The sequence below is a fragment of the Ctenocephalides felis genome, unplaced genomic scaffold (assembly GCF_003426905.1).
Source record: "Ctenocephalides felis isolate EL2017-DRISC unplaced genomic scaffold, ASM342690v1 CF-g0.4_SCAFFOLD_01886, whole genome shotgun sequence".
In the NCBI taxonomy this organism is placed as follows: domain Eukaryota; kingdom Metazoa; phylum Arthropoda; class Insecta; order Siphonaptera; family Pulicidae; genus Ctenocephalides; species Ctenocephalides felis.
Genome location: NW_020538040.1, coordinates 86,771,981 through 86,793,693, shown reverse-complemented (window position 1 = coordinate 86,793,693; position 21,713 = coordinate 86,771,981). Strand labels below are relative to the sequence as shown.

Below are 21,713 nucleotides of genomic sequence, written 5' to 3'. Positions count from 1 at the left end.
AATATATATATATATATATATATATATATAATATAATATAATATAAGTTAGTTGAAAAAATATACAAACAAATCAAAGACATGAGATTGAAATTGAAAATTTCATGTTACCATAAGTTTCGATTTACAATTTGGTGAAATTGAAAGTAAAATCTATAAACATGCATAGAGACTATAAAAGATTTGTAACTTTATATATATATATATATATATATATATACAGGATAGGGCGGAGCACAAAGGTCCAATTTGATTTTGAGCAATTATATTGTAAAAACCGAACCAATTATATTACAACAAATAACGTATATCAAACAAATTAACTATCTGACTATGTTCAGTAGAACTTACAGTTAATTTATTAAACATCAAGTAAAACTTCCAGTTAATTAATTAATTATCAAGAAAATATATTTTTTGCTGTTTTCCAAAACAGGTGGTCCCAAAAAATTTCCAAAAACGAGACAGCCAGAAAGCAAACAGGTCCAATGTCTTATTTTTCATTTTGAAGTAATTTTAAAAATAAATACCTATATCATTCAACCAATGTAAAATATCAATTTCATGGATAACACTGTATATAACCTTGATCTAGTATTTCGCCATAAATAATCAGCAACAGAGTTAACTAAGATAACAACTATTAATTTACCTTATCTTTTGTAAAATTGCTTTTTTAATTTAATTTACTTTATTATTTACTATTTTTTATTATTTACGGCTTTGCCAGTGTAAAAGATCAGACGGTCTTTTTTACCCTACCCACATGTAAATTTTATAGAGATTATATAAAAGAACTGTTCTAAACTCACTTTTTACAAAACATTGAAATATATATATGCTAAAAGTTGTTCCAACTAATAATTTTTATTATTGTTAGATTTTATGAAAATATTTTAATAATTAAGATATCTTAAACATTTACGATGATCTTTGAATAAGAATAATTATTTTTAGATGCGCATTTGTCATTAAACTGCAATGTTGTTGTATATTAATATTCATATAAGTTTTGCATTGATGAAAAGAAATGTATTTATTCAATTCGAACCCAAATCGAAAAGTTGTATACGTTACAACAAAATTATGCCCGAAAAAACGCAACACGCAGTACGTCTTTCGAATGATAAACTTACGTCGTATTAATTCAGGCGAATAAATTTATGATTTTATACGCTTTTATATTTTTATATAATGTTTATGAATATAGTAATTTCCCTATAGTAGTAGATATCGATTACGTAGCTAAACTACATAACAATACAAACTATAACAATATAACAAAGTACTACTGATATACAGTTCATCAAATGCGAGTGTTTTAAAAACTAAAGCTCTAAAAAATACAAATGACTAATAAAATTAACTTAAAATACAGTTCAAGAATTAAGGATGTGTTTCTAATTGTAAGTAAAAATATCTCTTAACGGTGTTGCTGCAATAACTTAAAAATATGAGAGAACATTGCAACTCTTGACAAATCTAATAATTATTTTTTTAATTATTAGACGCGTTTGTTCTATCTTCTTCAGAAGATTTATTATTTAATCTCAAACAATGTAACAACTTTGCAAAATTAATTACGCAAAAATAATGTTTTTTTTTCAGGTGCGGCCTCAAGAAGGTTTACTCTCTACATGTGAGGTGGAAAATCTTTTGTCTAACCTTCTTACACCTGCCGAAAGAAATAGTTTACAGGTATATTATTATAGACACGTATATATATATATATATATATGCGTGTAAAAATGTTATAACTAATATATAAATATACTGAAAATATAAAACAAACAAGTAAAATTACACACCATTTCATTTATGACATTATTATATTTTACTGAACGAACAATTATTTTTACAAACAAATTATTTATTTCATATTTTTATTTATTATATTTCAATGTTTATTTATGTTTCATAGTATTATTTTTATTTCAATTATAAATATATTCTAAATTTTGAGGATATGGGACATCGCTCTTTCTTAAGAACTATTAAGAATAAATAATTTTCATTCATATATATATATTTATTTATATATATATATATATATATATATATATAAATAAATATATATATATGAATGAAAATTATTTATATATATATATATATATATATATATATATATTTACTTACTTTCATTACTGTAAAAACTTTAATTACTGTTCTTGCTATAATTTAATTACTGCTTTTAAAATTGAAAGATTTTTAACTTTTTTAAATAACAAACTAAATATAAAACTAATTGAAAATGCCATTTTGCATTGGAAAGGACTTCTCGAAATATGTAATCAAATTATTACATATGTAAATGTGTAATTGTTCAATTTGGTCTCATTTGATTCAGAATGGCTTGAAACTTCGAGAAACAAAAATTAGCCAATCATATTTTTTGGCAAAAACAAACTCCTTCGGGAAGTTAATTATACATACATAGCTCCCGAACGAGGAGACCTTCCATATCTTTCAAACTTAGAAAAAACTTATAATTTGAAAATGATATAAATATTTTTTAGAAAAAAGGAGGTTTTTTGTTCGGAAAAATAAAATCATTAATAATGTTAGCTATCCAGAAAAACAAACTTGAAAAACATATATGTAAAGTCCTTTTGTATATTGCTCATTTTTTAAAACAAATTTTCATTTAATTCTTCTGAATTTCTATTAAACTTATCTCACTAAAATTATCTTCCATTTTGTTTTTAAATATTTATAATATTTTGCTTTGTATCTAATTTGGTATTTGAGTAACATTTATATAAAATTTTGATCATAATTATTTTATTGGTTGGTGCAACCAATAAAACATCTAATATATCCTAATATATATATATATATATATATATATATACATATATATATATATATATATATATATACATATATATATATATATATATATATATACAATGTATATTATACATATATATATATATATATATATATATATATATATATACAGGGCCGGTCCTGGGGTCTTCAGCGCCCGCATGCAAGACTTGTTCAGGCGCCCCCCCCCCCAATAATTTTAACTGTTTTAACAGTTTTTCATTAAAATTATATAAACATTTACTTTAATTTTTTTAATTAATTTTTAATCATTCTGGGTTTTTCTACACACAGTTTAGTACACAAAAAATTAGATATAATCGTATAAAATAAAACGTATAAGCGTATAAAATACATTGATTTTAAATTTAGTTAGAAAATCGAGGCGATTCGCGGGTTGATAGTAATCAAATATTTTTAAATTCGCAATTATTTCTAACGTAGGTGTAATATTAATATTTGGGATTTTGAAATATTTAACTTATTTATTATGCGATTTATTCTATAGAGCAAATCACGCCAAAAGAGCAAAAAAGACTAGACTTTAATTTTTAAACATAAAACACTCGCATTTCATGTTTTAAATTAAATTTTATTTCAATTTATATTTTCATTATTTACGATATCTAAAATTGAATTGTAAACTTTTCCTTATTGGTATCGTAAGGGCTGAATTGTATTTAGCTTTACTTTCCCATCAGATTCAGAGTATCAGATTGTTATTTTAAAGTTAAACTTTTTAAAGTGTTGACCAACGATTAGTAAAAGATGCAAAGAAATTACATATTCCCTAAACTATACTGAAACAAACAAATTATATTTGTATCTGTATTATTTCTGCATAGTGAATAATTAAATTATGTGTAAAAAAGCTTAAAGACTTTTGTTCCTAAGTACATTTTGCTTCCATTTTTCATATTTGCTCCATAAACCTAACCACGCATGTCTTCAACGTTCAAAGTTCATCAGATGTGAAATATTTGCAACAAAAACAAAAGTTACAATTCAATTTTCGGAATAAACAAGTCATTTTTTGGGCAATCACTCCCCATTTTCTATTTTGTCTACTATAATTAGTATATATTTCTTTAACAAGTTCAATTTCAACTAAATCAGCTCACAATTTTTCACCAATAACGCCCAATAATCGTAGGTTTGCTCTTATGGGATTAAACACTAAATATCTTCATTTTCGATTCCACGTTAATTTTAAACGAAGAAAAAAATTTAAAAGTACAATAAGCAGAACAATTATTTACAAATTTGCATTGTTACTATTTGGTTAATTGTTTCTTTTTATACCACATTGCAAACTGAATATGCTTTTTGTGTCCCATAGTTTAATTGGATTGTTTATTATAATCTATTAAGTATTCTAGATTTTATATTTAAAAAAAATATATAAATAATATATTATAAATTTCATTTCCGAACCTCGTTTTGGCGCCCCCTAAGGCGTGCGCCCGCATTTTTTGCATGCATTGCATTCAAGGCAGGACCGGCCCTGTATATATATATATATATATATATATATATATATATATATATATATATTCTGTAATATCACGTTCCCTATACGCTTGACTTGAATTCAATTAGGCGTTTGAATTTTGATATTTAATTCAATGAACCAAGAAAGATTTCGTGGAATATCAATAAACCGTTCTCAGACTAAAGTCTTCGTAATCAAGGACCTTTTCATTTCATAATTCCGAACAACTTAAGCCTAATACGAATAAAATTACCATCCTAATTGGTACACTTATTATGGATAAATTCAAGACATTCTAATTACATTTGTGTTAAGGATTCGGAGAGCAACCGGCGCAGGTTTACATTAGGGGCGAGGTGATATTAAAGCCATATTAAATTTACAATTTCTCCTTTATGAACCTCGACAAGAGGCTAGAGATTGAATATATTATATTCTAGTAATGAGAGGCATTGGTTTGTAATAATATACTAAATTGAATTTTATTTATACAATCTTAACATGACAATCAATTTAGTTAAATACAAGTATATTGCTTTTTGTTAATATTCTTAATAATATGATTCATTTATACTAATACCTGTGGTTCTAATATAGATTGGTCATTTTTAACATATGTATATACAGAAATTTATATATATATATATATATATATATATATATATATATAAAACATTTAAAAAAATATTACCTCACGTTGTTTGAAAATTATAAGCTTAAAGTGCAATCTAGAAGGTAAAATTATGACCATTTTTCGGTTGTTGTGGTTATTTTTTTAAAATTTTGTAATGTAACCGCGAATAACATTTCTAGGACCACAGTCAAAAATATAATAATAACATAATTACCCCAAGTTTTTAAGAATTAAGATTTTTTGCTGAACTATAAAATTAAAATGTTTAAATACAGTCAATTTTGAGAGGCTATTTATATATTATATATATATATATATATATATATATATATATATATAAAGTATTTTATCATTTTACCAACCCTGCGCCAACTTTTGATGAAACATTTTTTTAGTTAATAATATTTTTGTTTACTTTTAGAAAATAAATAGTGTGAATTTGTTAGACACAAATAATTGCACGAACAGCTTCACCTAATTTAGTGTCTATCTACAACAATTATTTTAAATAATAGAGTATATGCAGTAATAAATTGTTTTGGCAATCAAAATTACTGTAATCATATAGATTTATATTTGTAAGTGCAGTTTAAAATAAATAAAATCAATCGACACAAGACCTCGGTCAATTAGATATCAAGGAACAGTGATATAACACTTAAGGTTATATGGATCAAATATGATTGTAGGTGAAATTAGTCTTTCGTGTTATTGCTGCAACAACTTGTTGATCTATAATAATAATAATAATAATAAAAATAACAATGGATATTTAAAAATGTCTATTTTTATGTCTGTACTTATTGCCGTTACTATTTAAATTATCGTAACGCGTGTGTGCTATTTTTATATAATTATATAAATATGAATACATAAACTCATGTCAATTACATTAATTTTATACATATTATTAAATGTGTGGATTACAAACGGAATTTTACTATCATTTTTAATCTCGAATTGACCTCATTATAATAGCCTTGATTAAGGAAGATGTTGTAATTAAAACGTTGATGGCACGACACATATTCTTAATCAAGCTTACACACAACACTGGGCCTAAAGCAAATACTAGCTTTTATTATCTTATTATGATTCTTTCGCAATAAGAGATTTAATGATTTGACTTTGTCTGTTATTACAAAAGATGAACAGATTATGTCTATATTGCAGAAGCGCTTTCTAAATAGAACAATCTGGAGAAGAAAACGCTAAGGCGATTGTTTGTGATTGATTTGGAAAGATTTCTCTTATTGTCTTCAGTATAGATACTTTATTACAATTGCTTATTAGGCGGTATTGTTAATACGTCAAGTTATTATAGTTATCAGAATAGAGTAATAATGTTGATATAAGTAAATCAGAAAAACCACTGTCAAATTATTTATGTGGCGGTTTGGAGTTTTGTAATAGAACATGAAAATATCAGCATTTGAAATAGAAATAAATAAAGTGTAAAAAACAAATGCGTATAGCAAAGGGGGGGACAAAGATTCAATTTGAGCAATTATATTGTAAAAACTAAACCAATTATATCACATCAAATAACACACATCAAACAAATTATCTGACTATGTTCAGTAAAACTCTCAGCTAATCCTTGTATAGATATGTTTTTTTGCTGTTTCCTAAAATTTGTCAACTGATTCTTTTTACTCCATAGGCGGCGTAAAATGGGATAGCCAATCTTATTTTTAATTTTAAAGGGATTTCAGAAAATAACAACTAAATTATTCACCCAACGCAAAAAATAAATTTTATGGGTACTTTTTTACAGCGATATGGTATTTTGTTAGAAATATTCATCAGTGGAGTTGGAATAACTATTTGTTCAATTTATCTTATGTAAAATTGCTTTTTTGAACTTAACTTACTTTTTCATTTACTATTATTTATTTTTTACACCTTTGTCTGGGTAAAGGTTTAGTTGGTCCATTTTACCCCACGCACGTGTAAGCTTTAATAGAGGATATGAATAAATAAATATGAATAAATCTGTTGAATCTAACTTAAAATTAACGATACATCTTATAAAACAATTAAATAAAGTAGACTTAAAAATTAAATTAAGGTCTTGTTAACTAAACAACAGTGCACACGACCAAAAAAACTAAAAACTTTTGCTATGGATTTTCAAACATTGCTGTTTATCTCCTGATAGCGACATCGTAAGAATCAAATTGAAGGTTGGTTATACATCTTTTTCCTTCTACTTTCAAATATTGTTGTTAAAAAAACTTTACTTACTTGTTTTTGAGATATTTGTAGACATCTTCACCCGCGGATCTTTAAGCCCCGCTCAACCATATTACGATAACGAAACTATTTGAACTATTTTTTTAGTATTTTATAATTTGTACTTACTTTAAATCTAAGAAGACGCATATATAATATTATTTCGAAAATATTTTATAATAGGAATTTGCAGTTACCATCAAAAAAATAACAAACTGACATCAAATATAAGATGTAAGATTACTACATTAAAACAAATTTATAGTGCAAATTTTGGTGTAAGCTCTATTGCAAAACGATTCTATTAATATATTAGATTCATTTTTCGTATATAGGTATCATTTGTATAATGTATAGTATTTTATAATCTCTGCAAATGAATTTTTGATGAATTTGTTACTGATTCAGCAATACCAATTAAGGGCTATTTTCACTCGGAAACATATTGCTATCTAAATTTCCAAGTGAAAACCGATGTTAATACTGCTTGAATTTAGACTGCTCGATGCGGGTATCAAACTTGGGACCTCTGATTCGAATCCCATAGTTCTAACCGCTAACTCACGAGCGAGCCCAAGATTTCAATAAGTCAAAAAGATTTACTTTACTAAAGATTTATTTAAGAATATTATCTTATTTATGATTTATATTTGAACAAATGGAATTGATATACGAGTATGTGTAACATCTTTTACAAAACTTTGTTTCCAAAAATATTATTCAGGTACAAGCATTGCGTCATAACTTGATGCGTATCCTGGACATGGGTCTGGCGCCTGTATCTCAGCATTTACTAGATGATACAACGAATGAAGAATGGTCAGGATCAAACGATAAACGATCAGTGAGCTCTTTAGCAAGAGGTGGCATTCTACCAGTTCCAAAAAGAGGAATTGCAACTTTGGCTAAAAATGGTCAATTGCCGGTTATTACACACGATCCTGTGTACTATTATGATGATGCCGGTAAGTTCAATTATACATGGTTCATAGATATATGAAATCAAGCAATAAAGATTGATACAGGGTAGGGCGGGGCTAGTTGAGCAAATTTTTACTTAAACGGATGTAGCTTCTCAATGAAAAGTCTCAATAAATTGCTATACGGTTTAATGGATTTGTTGATTATCGCTTAACAAAAGTGATAATACTATTTTTTGGTAATAAGTAAAATTTAAAAGCTAAAGCTGTTTAAATGCAAAAAGTCAAGTATGCTCAATGTACCCCATAGGTGGGGCAAGTTGAGCACTAAGAAAGTATAATAAAATTATAGGTTCAATGTCGATTAGTGATGAAATAAAATAAGTTTTTAATAACCAGTTCTATATTTATAGTCTTTATTGACAGAGAAAACAAAACTTATAGTAATTTTCTTTGAATAATTAACCAAAAGTAGAATCAACAAAACAATATCGTATCTTAGGAATTATTTTACCATTATATTCAGTATTTTTGTTTAAAATCATCATTTCTTTATATTATTACTCATAGACTTAGCTTAAATCTTAAAAATAATAATTAATTTCTGGAAGTTAATGGTAATTATTTTAGTGACAGAATAAGTTTAGCAACTATTTTCAACTAACCCCAACTCGGAATTTCAAAATAAAAGTGAGTTTATAAAAAAAAACGTGAGAATCATACACAGAATCTCTGTGCATATTAAAAGTACTATAATTATATGGAAGAATAACATTTATCTGATTAAAAATAAATAACATTTGACTAAACCAGACGAAAACTCGTGATGAATTACATTTTTACTTTTTGGTCTCAAAATAAACAAAACGCCCGTGGCTTCACTCATTTGTCCAGCGGCCACTAGCGATCGCGGGATGTTTATTTCTCCCAAACCTCTATCTTTCCGCCATATAATGCCTAAACGGACGGTGAATAGTTTTCGAGATATTTCGATTGCTCAACTTGCCCCTATGCTCAACTAGCCCCGCCCTACCCTATGACAAAACTATGGGTACTATTAAGTTAATTTACATTGTTTTTACATTTAAAAAGATTGTATATTATTTGATGTTTACTAGGTGACGAGGGTTCTTCGCGACATGGACCTAGCGATTTCTATGGTGGAGCTCCTGCAGGTTCGGTCACAGAAGGAAAACGAAACTTGGGAGCCCTGGCCCGTAATTTCGAATTACCACGTCCGCGCTACGGAAAGCGATCTCTGGCTTCTCTCGTCCGCGAAGGGCTTCTGAGACGCACTTCGGGACCTTCTAGTGATAAACGAAACGTAGCTACTATTGCTCGCGACAGATCCGCACCCTCCGGAACACGCGTAGGCAAGCGTAGTACTTCCACAGAGGTAAATAATATCAGTACCGTTTAAATACGTTACTTAATAGAGAACTAAAACTAGTGAGGTGCATGGCATCGTGCCTTAAGGCAAGTTGCCGGAACTGTCTGTACCGTAATTAAAAATCTTGGTACGGAACCCAAAAAAACACAAAATGTATACACATTATTAAAATTTCTATGAAATATCTGATAGTTTGATGTAAATATGTCCAATAAACATTTTTGACCGCTAAATGACATTTTTTAAATTATTTTTATTAAGAGTCCATAACTGCTGGACCTACCTTCCCATAAATTTATTCAGTTCTTCATCTTGTCAATACAAGTAAAATGTTTTTTAAATTATTAAAATCGGACGCTCCATTCTCTTAAAAACTGAGTTACCGTTTATGGCACTTTTTACTACGTATTTTTGGAACGGTTAGACTTGCCTTCGCCAAAAACTAATCAGCACGTCTCCTTATCAATACGACTAGAATGTTTTTTTGAATTACTCAAATCGGTTGATCGGTGTTCCTGAAACCGTCGACGAAAATTTGTTTCCGCACACACACACATACATCAATTTTTTTAAGGTATGCCAAAATATTCAAAAATTTTTGAAACGTAAAGATAAATAAAAGTTTTCATTTTCGATATTTTTGCGATTACTATAACTTACCTTGCGGGATGTTTACTAGTGGTGTATGGCATTGTGCCACAAGACAGATTGATGGAAATATATGAGGAATATTAAATGTTTTAAAATTTATTATTGAATGTTGTTTGAATCATTAGAATTAGATTCGTTCTCTCAAAAAGTCAATTTTTATTTGCTGCACCCTTTACTCCGTATCTCCAAAACGGCTGGATCTCTCTTTGCCAAAAACTAATCAGCACGTCTCTTCATCAGTACGAATCAAAGTTTTTAGAATTATTCAAATCGGTTGATCCCTGCGCCCGAAAACGTAGTCAAAAAATTGTATACATACATACACACACACATGAATTTTTCCTGAGGTATGCCAAAATGTTCAGAAACTTTAAAAACGTAAAGATATGCAAAAAATGGATCAATTTCGATATTGGATGATTACAATAATTTACCCCACTGGATGGTAATAAGGATGAAAACTAGAATAAACTTGTGACAGCGTTCATAATTCCTATCTTATTTTATATAAATTCATAAATTTCAAATAAAGTGCCATAGTAAACAGATTTGCCTATTTTACAAGCATATATGTCCGTTAAAAAAGTAAAGTTAAATATTTTTTTAACAACAGTGTATCCACAATAAAAGTATTTTCCGTCGTTGTTATTTGTTTTGGTTGTGAGCACTGTTGCCTAATTCATGAGAACATAATTCAATTTTGCTGATAAATATTTCTGACAATATATTAAATCAAGGATAAATACAGTGTTATCTTTGTAAAAAATGTACCCACAAAATTTATATTTTCCGTTGGTCGAATAATGTAACTATTATTTCATAAAAATACCTTTAAAATTAAAAATAAGACATTGGACCCATTTATGGGATGACAAATTTTTGAAAAACAGCAAAAAACGCATTTCTACAATGATGAATTTAGCTGGGAGATATACTGGACGTTATCAGATAGTTGTTTGTTTGATATTTGTTATTGTGATTCATTCTTATTACAATTGGTTTGGTTTTCACAATATAATTGCTCAAAGTCAATTTGGATCTTTGTGCCTCGCCCTACCCTATATATATGTTAATTATGTTTGTAATATATACTTTATACGTTAGTATACTTTTCTAAGCCGAATATTAAATAAAAGGCAAAACTATTATTCAATCTTTAATTTTACTAATTTTTCGACTTAATATTTTATTTCATCATCAGTGGATATAAAATTTGGTATCTTACATCAATATATGCACATAAAGCACGTAGATTAGCACTACCACTAACTTGTCAATAACAAAAAAAGTTTTACGTTAATCAATAAAATACTGCAGAGGCGTGTAACAGAAATAATGTGAAGAAAATACAAAAGATTTTTGCAAGAAAACTTGTGTTTACAAATGGTTTTGAGGCTCCGGATCCATATTGAAAAAGCTTTATTTTTTAAAAACTTTGCATAATTAGGTACTAAATCAATGCAAACCGACTTCGTAAAATTGACAAGTCAAACTTCAATCAAATTGAAATAAAAAGTTATTATTTAAAATGAAAAAGAGAAAAAAATTTAAAAGCCCAATGAAAATATGTCTATGGAAAATTAGGAGCTTGAATTTTGACTACCAGACAAAAATACACAACTTGCCTAGTAAAAACTTTAAATTTTTTTATGTTTTAACATAGTTGACCTATTTATTTTGCCTAAACTTTTTTCTCCCTTCATACATTGGATATAGTTTCAATTCTCTATGTTGCAACAGTGTTGAACAATATGCAATATAAAAAGTATTTGCAAATGCTAGACAGGCCTCTGAACAAAATAATTGTATGTTTCTATATGAAAATATCTAACAAATTATTTGTATTCATAACAATTTTATGCATTTAGTAATTATATTATAGATAATCAATTATATTTTTGATGTAACTATACCTAGTTATATTTGCATTTCCTGAAAAATATCAAGAAGCAGCCGAGTTTTATCTTCTAAATACATATCACAATTTGATTATATGCGTTTGAATCAACATAACATTCTAGTTATTACAATTATCCTATTGCAGCAAGAAGCTCCATTAATGGCTTTAAGAACAGCAGCCGCTGCTCAAGGAGGAAAGCGTCAAAAACGCCAATCGGATTACGAATTGGACAACAATATACCGCGCTACGAACCCCGCTACGAGCCGGACGACTACGAGGAGCTTTTGAACGCCATCGCAAATGGATATCCCAGTGCCGAAAAAAGATTTTTGGGTAAGTCAGTCAGTGCACGTTTTGGTATTTTTAGTAAATCCCTCTGAAAAATTCACGGATAGATCGAAATATTCCACGTCAAAAATGACTTTGCGACAGAATATATAAAGCTAAAAATTCGAGAATTGTTTATACGGATTTTGCTTTTTGAAATAAAACAATTTGTATAGTAATGAGTATTTAATATTTCGCGTTGTTCGTTATGCCTAATACGTGCAGCAAGTTGTAATGACAGCTTGTTTTTGAGCAATTTTGTATTTTAACCCTTTCGTTACGAGTGTTTTCCGCAGGAGTGTCACTTCAGCAACAGTGTGCAGCAGCACAACGATATTTTTTAAGACTTTTCTATCATCATCGATAAAAATATGTTGAAAAATTAAAAATTGTGCTTTCAATAAACAAAAAATACAACAAAAAATAGTATTACCAAGTTTTACTCATAGTGATAAATCTAGCAAAATTCGATATGCAGCATGCCGTCCATGGACGGCATCTGTGCTGAGAACATATTTCCATGAACAAAATTGATGTACACTGATAGTCGAGCGGATGTCGTCCTTAAACTACACTCGTAGCGAGAGGGTTAAGGGGTTACACCACTCTAGCAGTAAAAAAAAAACGTTTGTTTTTGCCATTTTTTTCGGACGGAAGGAATAGTATTAAAATCATGATATTAAAGATAGTTATTTATTGTACTTTAAAGTAATAAAATAAAATATAATTGCAAAAAAAAAAAATGGCGGTAGCACAGCCATTTCGGCGAGCCGCGTCAAAATCCGCGGCACGCAAAATAATTACAACAATTTGGATTTTTTTTATTCGAATTTTCAACAGCATATTTAAAATAACATTTTAAAGTGCCCATCATAGCGGATTTAAAAAATATCGATTTTTGTTTGTTTGGCGAGCACTTTATTCAAAATCGTTGAATTTCAACAAAAAAAACGGATAGTAATTTGTTAATAATGGATGAACAAACTACCATACAGAAGATCTCTTATGATGGGCACTTAAAAATGTAATTTTAAATATACTGTAAAAAATTCGAGTAAAAAAAAATCAAATTGTTGCAGTTATTTTGCGTGCCGCGGATTTTGACGCGGCTCGCCGAAATGGCTGTGGTACCGCCATTTTTAATTTCAATAAATAACTATCTTTAATATCATGATTTTAATACTATTCCTTCCGTCCGAAAAAAATGGAAAAACATACGTTTTGTTTTACTGCTAGAGTGGTGTAACCCCTTAAATCAATTAGAATATTGTGAAATATAACAATTATTAGCCAAAATTATAATGATTTAGTGTTTGATTACATTTACTATAAAAAGTTGATTAAACATTGACTGAAAAATTTATTAAGTAAATTACATTTCAATTAATTCAAAAAGATATCGTACAAACTCCGAGTAAAGTTAATAACTAATATTTTATCGCACTTGAACTGATATTACATTCAAAATACGAGTATATTCAAAATATTAATGGTGTGCTAATTTATCTTTTTTTTTTAAAACGGGACATTTTTTCTCATGAAATTAAAATCAATGTTTTTTCGGTGTTTAACTTTATTTGAAAAATTGATAAAATTTAAATGGAATATGTAACGTGTGATCCTAAGGCTCCGTGGTGCGCGGAGGTTGGTTCCGGGGCGATTCACGCGGAACAGCTTTCAGAAGCCCCGGAAAGAGGCACATAGGCGCCTTGGCCCGATTGGGATGGTTGCCCTCGTTTAGAGCGCTTCGCAGCAATCGGTTCAGCCGGTCCGGAAGGGCAGTGCCTGTTAGGTCAACAATCCGACCCTCCTTCTTAAAGTGTCGTAGTTGCATTTGACCCAAAACCATAGCCTTAATGCCAGCGGAATGTTATAAACTTTATATTGAGACTTGCTAACATTTTTATGAATATTCACGCTCGACTTGCGATCATATTTTTTTATTAGGTTTTTGATTGTTTAAATCAAAACAGCAAAACCGTAAATGATCAAAATAATTTAAAAACAATACATTTCACAAGAAAATATAATAAAATTGATGAAAATGTTTATGCATTTTCAATATATAAATTTTAATATATTTTTGTTGTTTATATCACTTCAAAATGATCAATTTAAAATCTATACAATTTTTTCAAAAGTCTCAAAAAATGTTTTATAATATCTGCTAGTTCGAAGGCTGTCGTGAAAAAGTGACTATTGTTTATAGTTTAACAAAATTTCCATAGGTGTTATTGCAAGTACTTTTTCGTACTTTAATTGAATTGCCAAATTTTGTGTTGGTTGTTGACGCCCGTTTGTAATTTTCAAATAGAAATTTAATTTTTAAATAGTCACTTTGAGTAGATTATCCCCTTTGCAAAACTTCTATATGTGTAGTGGAATGAAAGATATTTTTGAAGAAAATAAGTTTTTGCACATCTTTTTGAAAAATTTTATCCTTAATTTTTTAATTGTTTTAGTAGATTTAGATTTTTCTATCTCAATCGTTTTATATTTTATTTTTTTACATTTTTTGAAATTTTTATGTGTAGAGTAGTTTAGTGTTTTTTACGTTTTTAAAAAATCTGGGTGTTTTATAATACTTGTCTTCGTAATACATATAATATTAATACACACACACACATATATATATATATATATATATATATATATACATACATACTAGCTGGTCCGGCAAAAGTTATTCAATGAAAAAATATTTCCAGAAAATTTTCAGTATAAAAAATAATTAACTGATTGCGAATGCAAAAGGGTGCGGTATAAAGGTAAAAAACGCAGCGAATACAAATTAAATAGATAGTTTACCCACTGCAACGCATGCCTTATATAATTATTCCTAACCTGAAACTGATTTGATTGAATTGGAAAATTTGGACATTTAAGGATTTTATATATTATTACTGCGCTTTTCACTCGTTAATTTCTGAATCATGAAGCAAAATTCGAACATTCATTTTTAAATTATTTGTGGCATGCCTAGCAAATCGAGTGAGATTTTAAAAGTTGTTTTGAAAAATTTACCAATTTACCATAGATTTGTATTGTGCCTAGATCCCTCTCAAAAACTGCTATATCTTTATATTATAATGTATATATATAGTATATATATATATATATATATATATATACATATATATATATATAAACTTCTAGCTGCAAGAATAGTTATTTCCTCGCAAAATTAAAGGGTACAAAATTGATTTTAATACGGTATAAGTGACGATATCCGTTACTAAGCATGTGCTATAATAAAGATGATGTAGCCGTACAGTAAATATCAATAATTATACTTAACAATTACGTATATAACAAGATGTTAAGTACGTGCACGAGCCGTGAAGATGCGTTATTTGTGCTGAATTGCTCTTCGGAAATTTTTATATATCTGCTTGTGGAAAGCCTTAATAATAGGGTGCTGAATCTGATCAAAAAGCCCTTATAATAATTCTCATAATTAAGTGTAATTATTTTAAAAGCAAACTTTGCACGTGTACTTTAATAAACACATACACGTATGAAAATAAATTATAAAGTGTATGATTGACATAACTTCCTTAAAAATTAAAAATATTTACAAAAAGATCCCAATACATGCTTTTAAATAATTTTTAGAAATATGACATAACTTCCTTAAAAATTAGAAATATTTAGAAAAAGTCCTCATACATGCTTTTGAATAATTTATAGAAATATAAGATATAGAGAAATGGTGTATACTAGTCCAGAAAAATTAATGGAAAAATATTGGATAAGATAATTAAAATAAACACAACTTTGTTGAACTCTTGAATAACTACAATACAAATTATAAGCAATGCTATTTAGTTGATAACCCAAAATAATATTGTTACATATAATTTCTTTAAAATGAAAAATATAATAGCTTAATAATTTTTGAATTATTAATTTAAAAAATTAAATATTAGTATAAAAATAAACATGCGGATAAGTATTATATATGGTAGGACAGGGCACAAAGGTAGAATTTGACTCTAGGTAGTCATACTGTCTAAATCAAACAAACTACATCATAATACATATCACGTATCAAACAAACAACTATCGAACTATGTTCAGTAAAATTTCCAGATAATTCCTAATTATATAAATACGTTTTTTACTGTTTTTCCAGAAAAAGTATATGTTTCTTTTTACCCCACAGGCGGGGTAAAATAGGGCAGCGAGGTGACAAACAGATTCAATGTCAATTATTCAATCAATGCATAATATAAATTTTTAGGGTACATTTTGTACAAGGATAACACAGGTATATAATCTTGATCCGGAAAATTGCTTTTTTTAACTTGATTTTCTATTTTATTTGCTATTACTTATTGTTTACATCTTTGCCAGGGTAAAGGTTTAGTTGGTTCTTTTTAACCGCCCACGTGTAAGGTTGTATAAAGGTTGTATAAAAACCTGTTTAATCTAACTTAAAACTAACAATACATCATATAGAACAATTAAATAACGTAGCGTAGGCTTGAAGGTCAGCATGTAAAAAGAACCACCACCAAAAAACAAGTAAAGTTTAGAATATTTATTTGAAATTATAAACCATGTTAAAATAAGCAAATAATGATTACAAAATTTAATATGTACATTCAGTAATGTACATTTTATTTTACTTTCACTTCTGCAAAAATATATTTGACTATAATTTTGATCTTTATTCATTTGTAAAAAATGGGGCCGTTAAAAAACATAGTGCCAATCGTACAATACTCGTTAGTTATGTTTGATCGGTTCGCGCTCATCAGTCGCCGATAGATCATCTATCTTATCTATCGGCACGTCCACCTATTTTCTATGACCGCCTCGTGAGAGTCTGTATTAACACATCAATTTATTTCAATATGCGCGGTGTTTTTCAGCAAGTTAAACTCAAACTGGAGATGCCAATATGATCAATCAAAAAATCGAAGCTTGAGAAAATCCACTTCTAAAAGACTAGCTTACAGGCAAGTTACTACTAGTTACTACTACAAAAAACAAAAGCAATTTTTCAAGTACATGAATATGATAATTCAAATGGTTATATTTATAACTGTCATCCAAAGCCATATGTACGTAGAAATTTTTGAATTAAAATCATCATTAAACTCTTTACCCGCTTGAAAGAAAAGAAGACAATCTCATCTTTTATTAATCGTTGAATTTTTTTTGAAGATTTAACGGAACATTCATAGAGATATGCACAAGTTCAAGAAACATTCTAAAAGTAAAAAAAAAACAGTTTAATTTGAAAAACTTATAAAAACTTCAAATAATGAGATGCGCATTTAAGAGGTACACCCTGCACCCAGTTTGTTCCTTTTTTGGTAAATAATTTATAACATGTAAAGTATTTGTCGAAAATAACTTCTACGTTTGGTAAATTTGTACAAAATTGAATAATCAGCAAAAGTTTCTAATGTTATACATCCCCGAAGTGAGTCGGTATAAGTTATAAATAGCTCAGATAAAAATCAGATGCAAATATATTGGACAGTTCAGGCAATTTTCTTTTCTTTTCAAGAAAAATGTCAATTGCAGTAGTATTATAAAAAATAGTTTCAGTAAAAAGTTTGAACCCTTTGGTAAGGTAAACATATTTTTTGAATAGACAACCGTGACGGTAATTTTTAGTTATGGTAATCTAAGACTGGGGGAGGGGAGGTAAAGCTCTGGTCAATTACTTAAATAAAATTAAAAAAAAAAACAAATTCTGGTCAATTACTTAAATAAAATTTAAAAGTAACAAATTTTCTTTTTTAATGTATCATTTTTTCTTATTCAGAATTACGGACCCATAGTCAGAATATTATTATTCGATTATATGTTATACTCTTCTTTTATTTATATTATATTTTATATTTTTTAATCTATATGATTTTTTTGCTTTTTTCTTTGCATTTTTTTATAATTAATTTGAGAAAATTAGCACTTGTTTATCATGTTTATCACTCAAAATTTTTGGTAATTTAAAAATTAAAAATTAAATTAAAAAGTACGGATTTATTAACGTGAAGGGCTTTTTAAATCCGCCTATGGAATTTTATATTTGACAATTTTTTCATTCATAAAGTATTGCTTTATATAAGCATATTCGTCTTGTAACATATTATATAGGGTTTATACAAAAACCGACATTTTAGAAAACCGGTTTTCAAATTTCAATTTTACCAGAAAGCCGGTTTTAACCTAACGTGATTCTAAGAATCAAAACGCTTGAAAAAAAATTGGCTATATTTGTCATTTTCCATTCATACAGTCAAAACCGATTGTTTTCTACTAAAAACCGGTTTTCAAATACCATAATTTTTGCTAAAAACCGGTTTTTAAAACCCGACAAACCTTAACATTATATATCGTTTTCTGATCTATACTGAATCTAAACCTATACTTTTCGAAAACTCGGAACAATCCGCCACAAAAGATCAACAGGGTCACCTTACTTTTGGTACCCACGCAAGTCTCCACAAAAATTAGAGAGGAAATTTATTGTATGTGGCATTGTTTTATGGAACCACGAATTCTGATTGCTAATAAATTAATTAATAAAATTATAAAAATTATATAACCAAATTCATAGCCCATGGGATCGTTCAAGTATTACGTAAGCACATTTAGTACAATTATTTACTCCCCCATCCCCCTTTGTCAGCAAAAGTAAGCAAAGCTGTCACCAAAATGTCACCCAAAATAGCAAATCAATAACACCCCCGCCCCCCTATAGTGCTTACGTAATACTTGAACGGCCCCATGCACAAGCCCTAATTTGTTAAATTATAAAAGAGTTTCAATCAGTTTTTTGTTTGTCTTTAAATAAGTTAATATTTCGATTATTCGATAAGAAAGTTACAACCCGATTTGGCACCGTTCTCGAGTTAATGGTCCCTTTCAATCAATGCGCTATCGGTCTCAAACACTGTTCGATGGAAATACTCTTCCACGTGTGTGGCACGCCTGACTAATGACGCCCTGTCAGCTGAGCGCGCGCACAACGTGCATATGTTTTGTGCGGAAACTTATTAAAGGTGTTCCCACGTTTTGAGATTAATTGAGACAGTATAGAGATTGTGAGACCGGAATCACCGCTAGAAAACCCATCGACTCCTTATCAAAGTGATTGGATTTTTTTTTAAATTAGGTGTCACACTTGTATAAGGCTTAGAAACTCATGAGATGCTGGGGAAATCATTTAGGGGTTTATCACATATATTAGATATTTTAACAATTTACTTATTCATGAGTGAACACACACATGAGTGAGTCACAGGCTGATGATAATAATATCTTTTATTCCAATTTTGGTTTTGAACAACAATAGCATTTTTGGAACTTGTTTGATCATGAGTGATGATCATTTATAATAATGACTATTTTAGTAGGCTATCAAAGGTTGCCCTTTTCTAATTGTGGTGGTAAAAGTCTATTTTACTTGAAAATACAATATCATTTGATCCGTATTAATTTTCAGTTTATTTATTATACTGCGTTTCCAAATTGGTATTGAAGACTATTGAATCTAAGGAATTGAACAAACTGATACTAGTGATGCATGGTATCGTGTTTTAAGGCAAATTCTAGGAGCTTCCTGTATCGTAATTTAAAATTTTTAAAAACTTAGAAAATCAAAATTAGATTCTTTTAGAGGATTTTGTATTTTTTTGAACACATTTTGGAAACATTTGAAAAAAATGGAATATTGAAATTTTCTTTTTCAAAAATACTGATGTTTTTCAAAAACTTGTAAATTTTTTGAAAGCTTAGCCATTCATATCGGTTTTTCATAGCATTTTTTTTAACTTTTTTATCTGAATCTGTCTTATTTGATTATTGAAAAATTTTCTTTTTCGAAAATACTGATGTTTTTTTGTAAAAACTTGGAATTTTTTTGAAAGCTTAGCCATTCATATCGGTTTTTAATAGCATTTTTTTTAACTTTATCTGCATCTGTCTTATCAGAATATTGAACATTTTTTTTTTCGAAAATACTGACGTTTTTTAAAAACATGGAAATTTTTTGAAAGCTTAGTCATTCATATCGGTTTTCATAGTATTTTTTTAACTTTTTTATCCGAATCTCCAAAACCCCTGGACCTACCTTAGCAAAAACTTAATCATTTCTTCATTACATCAATACAAGTCAAATGTCTTATGAATCATTCAAATCACCTGTTAGTTCTTTCGAAAAACTTTATTTTCATTTTCTGAACTCTTTGCTCCGTATCTCCAAAACGGCTGGATCAAATTTTGCCAAAATCTAATTAGTACGTCTGCTTATCAATAGGAATGGAATTGCTTTTTAAATAATTAAAATAGGATGAGCTGTGCTCCAGAAAACGTCGACCAAAAATTTGTATCCATACAAACGTACATACTATATACACATACATCTATTTTTTCTAAGGTATGCTAAGAAACCTCTGAAATGTAAAAATGTAAAAAAAAAATTTTTTATTTTCGATTTTTGGACAATTTTTGTGACTTACCCTACGGTAGCTTGAAACCAATTTTCTCAGATCGCAACGATTGGCAATAATATAATTTTTAATCAAATAATTACCAAATAAATTTTATAATCCAAATCAGTATTTGAAAATTTCTTTTTCAAAAAATTATTCAAGGCAGATTCATTTTAGGGCAGAACGTTGAACAAAACTAATAGTTTAATACATTTACAAACTTTATGTAATAAGTTATTTACTTATTATTTAGTAAGTCCTTAGTGATCTCTTTCTGATTCTGGTGTACAAAAAAACATAAATGATAATATATTTAATTTAATGATATGACAACAAAGTTTACATATTTTTTTTTAATTAATTTTAAAATAATACAAAATCCTCAATGTACATATCAAACTCGATCGTAGTCATCACGTTTCCAATTTTGCTTAGCTAAATGAACTTTAATGATCAGGAAGCTGCATTTAGGAAAAAACGACATCTGAAAACCCGCCGTGTTCATATTATTACATTTTCTTCAGCTAATATATGCGAACTTGTTGTATATGGGTGGTCTGATGGTCAATCCAATCGGATTGTGTGCCATCAACTTCTTTGCAAGTCCAATAATTGATTCAATCTGTTTTTCCCCTGCGAAGGATAAGCTAAACGTCCGGTTTCCAGGCATGGGAAACGAGCGTTTCTTAGGCTAATGTCACATACGATAAGAGATACTAGACGCAAGTGGAATTTTGCTTTAGGGCTAGTTGGCATAAACTTTCGAATATTTTTATAATTAATTTACTTAATCAGTGGAGAACTGAAAATTAGCAACCTTTAAATGGTGACGGTAAAATTCTCTATAGAAGAAATTTCCAAACAATCCAATTTGAAATATAT

General features: G+C 28.5%; 1 protein-coding gene across 1 annotated transcript in view; it reads left to right on the top strand.

Annotated features, from left to right (window-relative positions):
- The first annotated feature begins 1,348 nt into the window (after positions 1-1,348).
- LOC113375485 (neuropeptide-like 1) overlaps positions 1,349-21,713 on the top strand; it is a 54,900-nt gene continuing 34,535 nt past the window's right edge. The window contains exons 1-6 of the mRNA XM_026615418.1: positions 1,349-1,405; positions 1,608-1,697; positions 7,914-8,154; positions 9,228-9,505; positions 12,195-12,384; positions 14,005-14,170. Of these exons, the coding sequence (XP_026471203.1) occupies positions 1,349-1,405; positions 1,608-1,697; positions 7,914-8,154; positions 9,228-9,505; positions 12,195-12,384; positions 14,005-14,170 (1,022 nt within the window). The remainder of the gene's footprint in view (positions 1,406-1,607; positions 1,698-7,913; positions 8,155-9,227; positions 9,506-12,194; positions 12,385-14,004; positions 14,171-21,713) is intronic.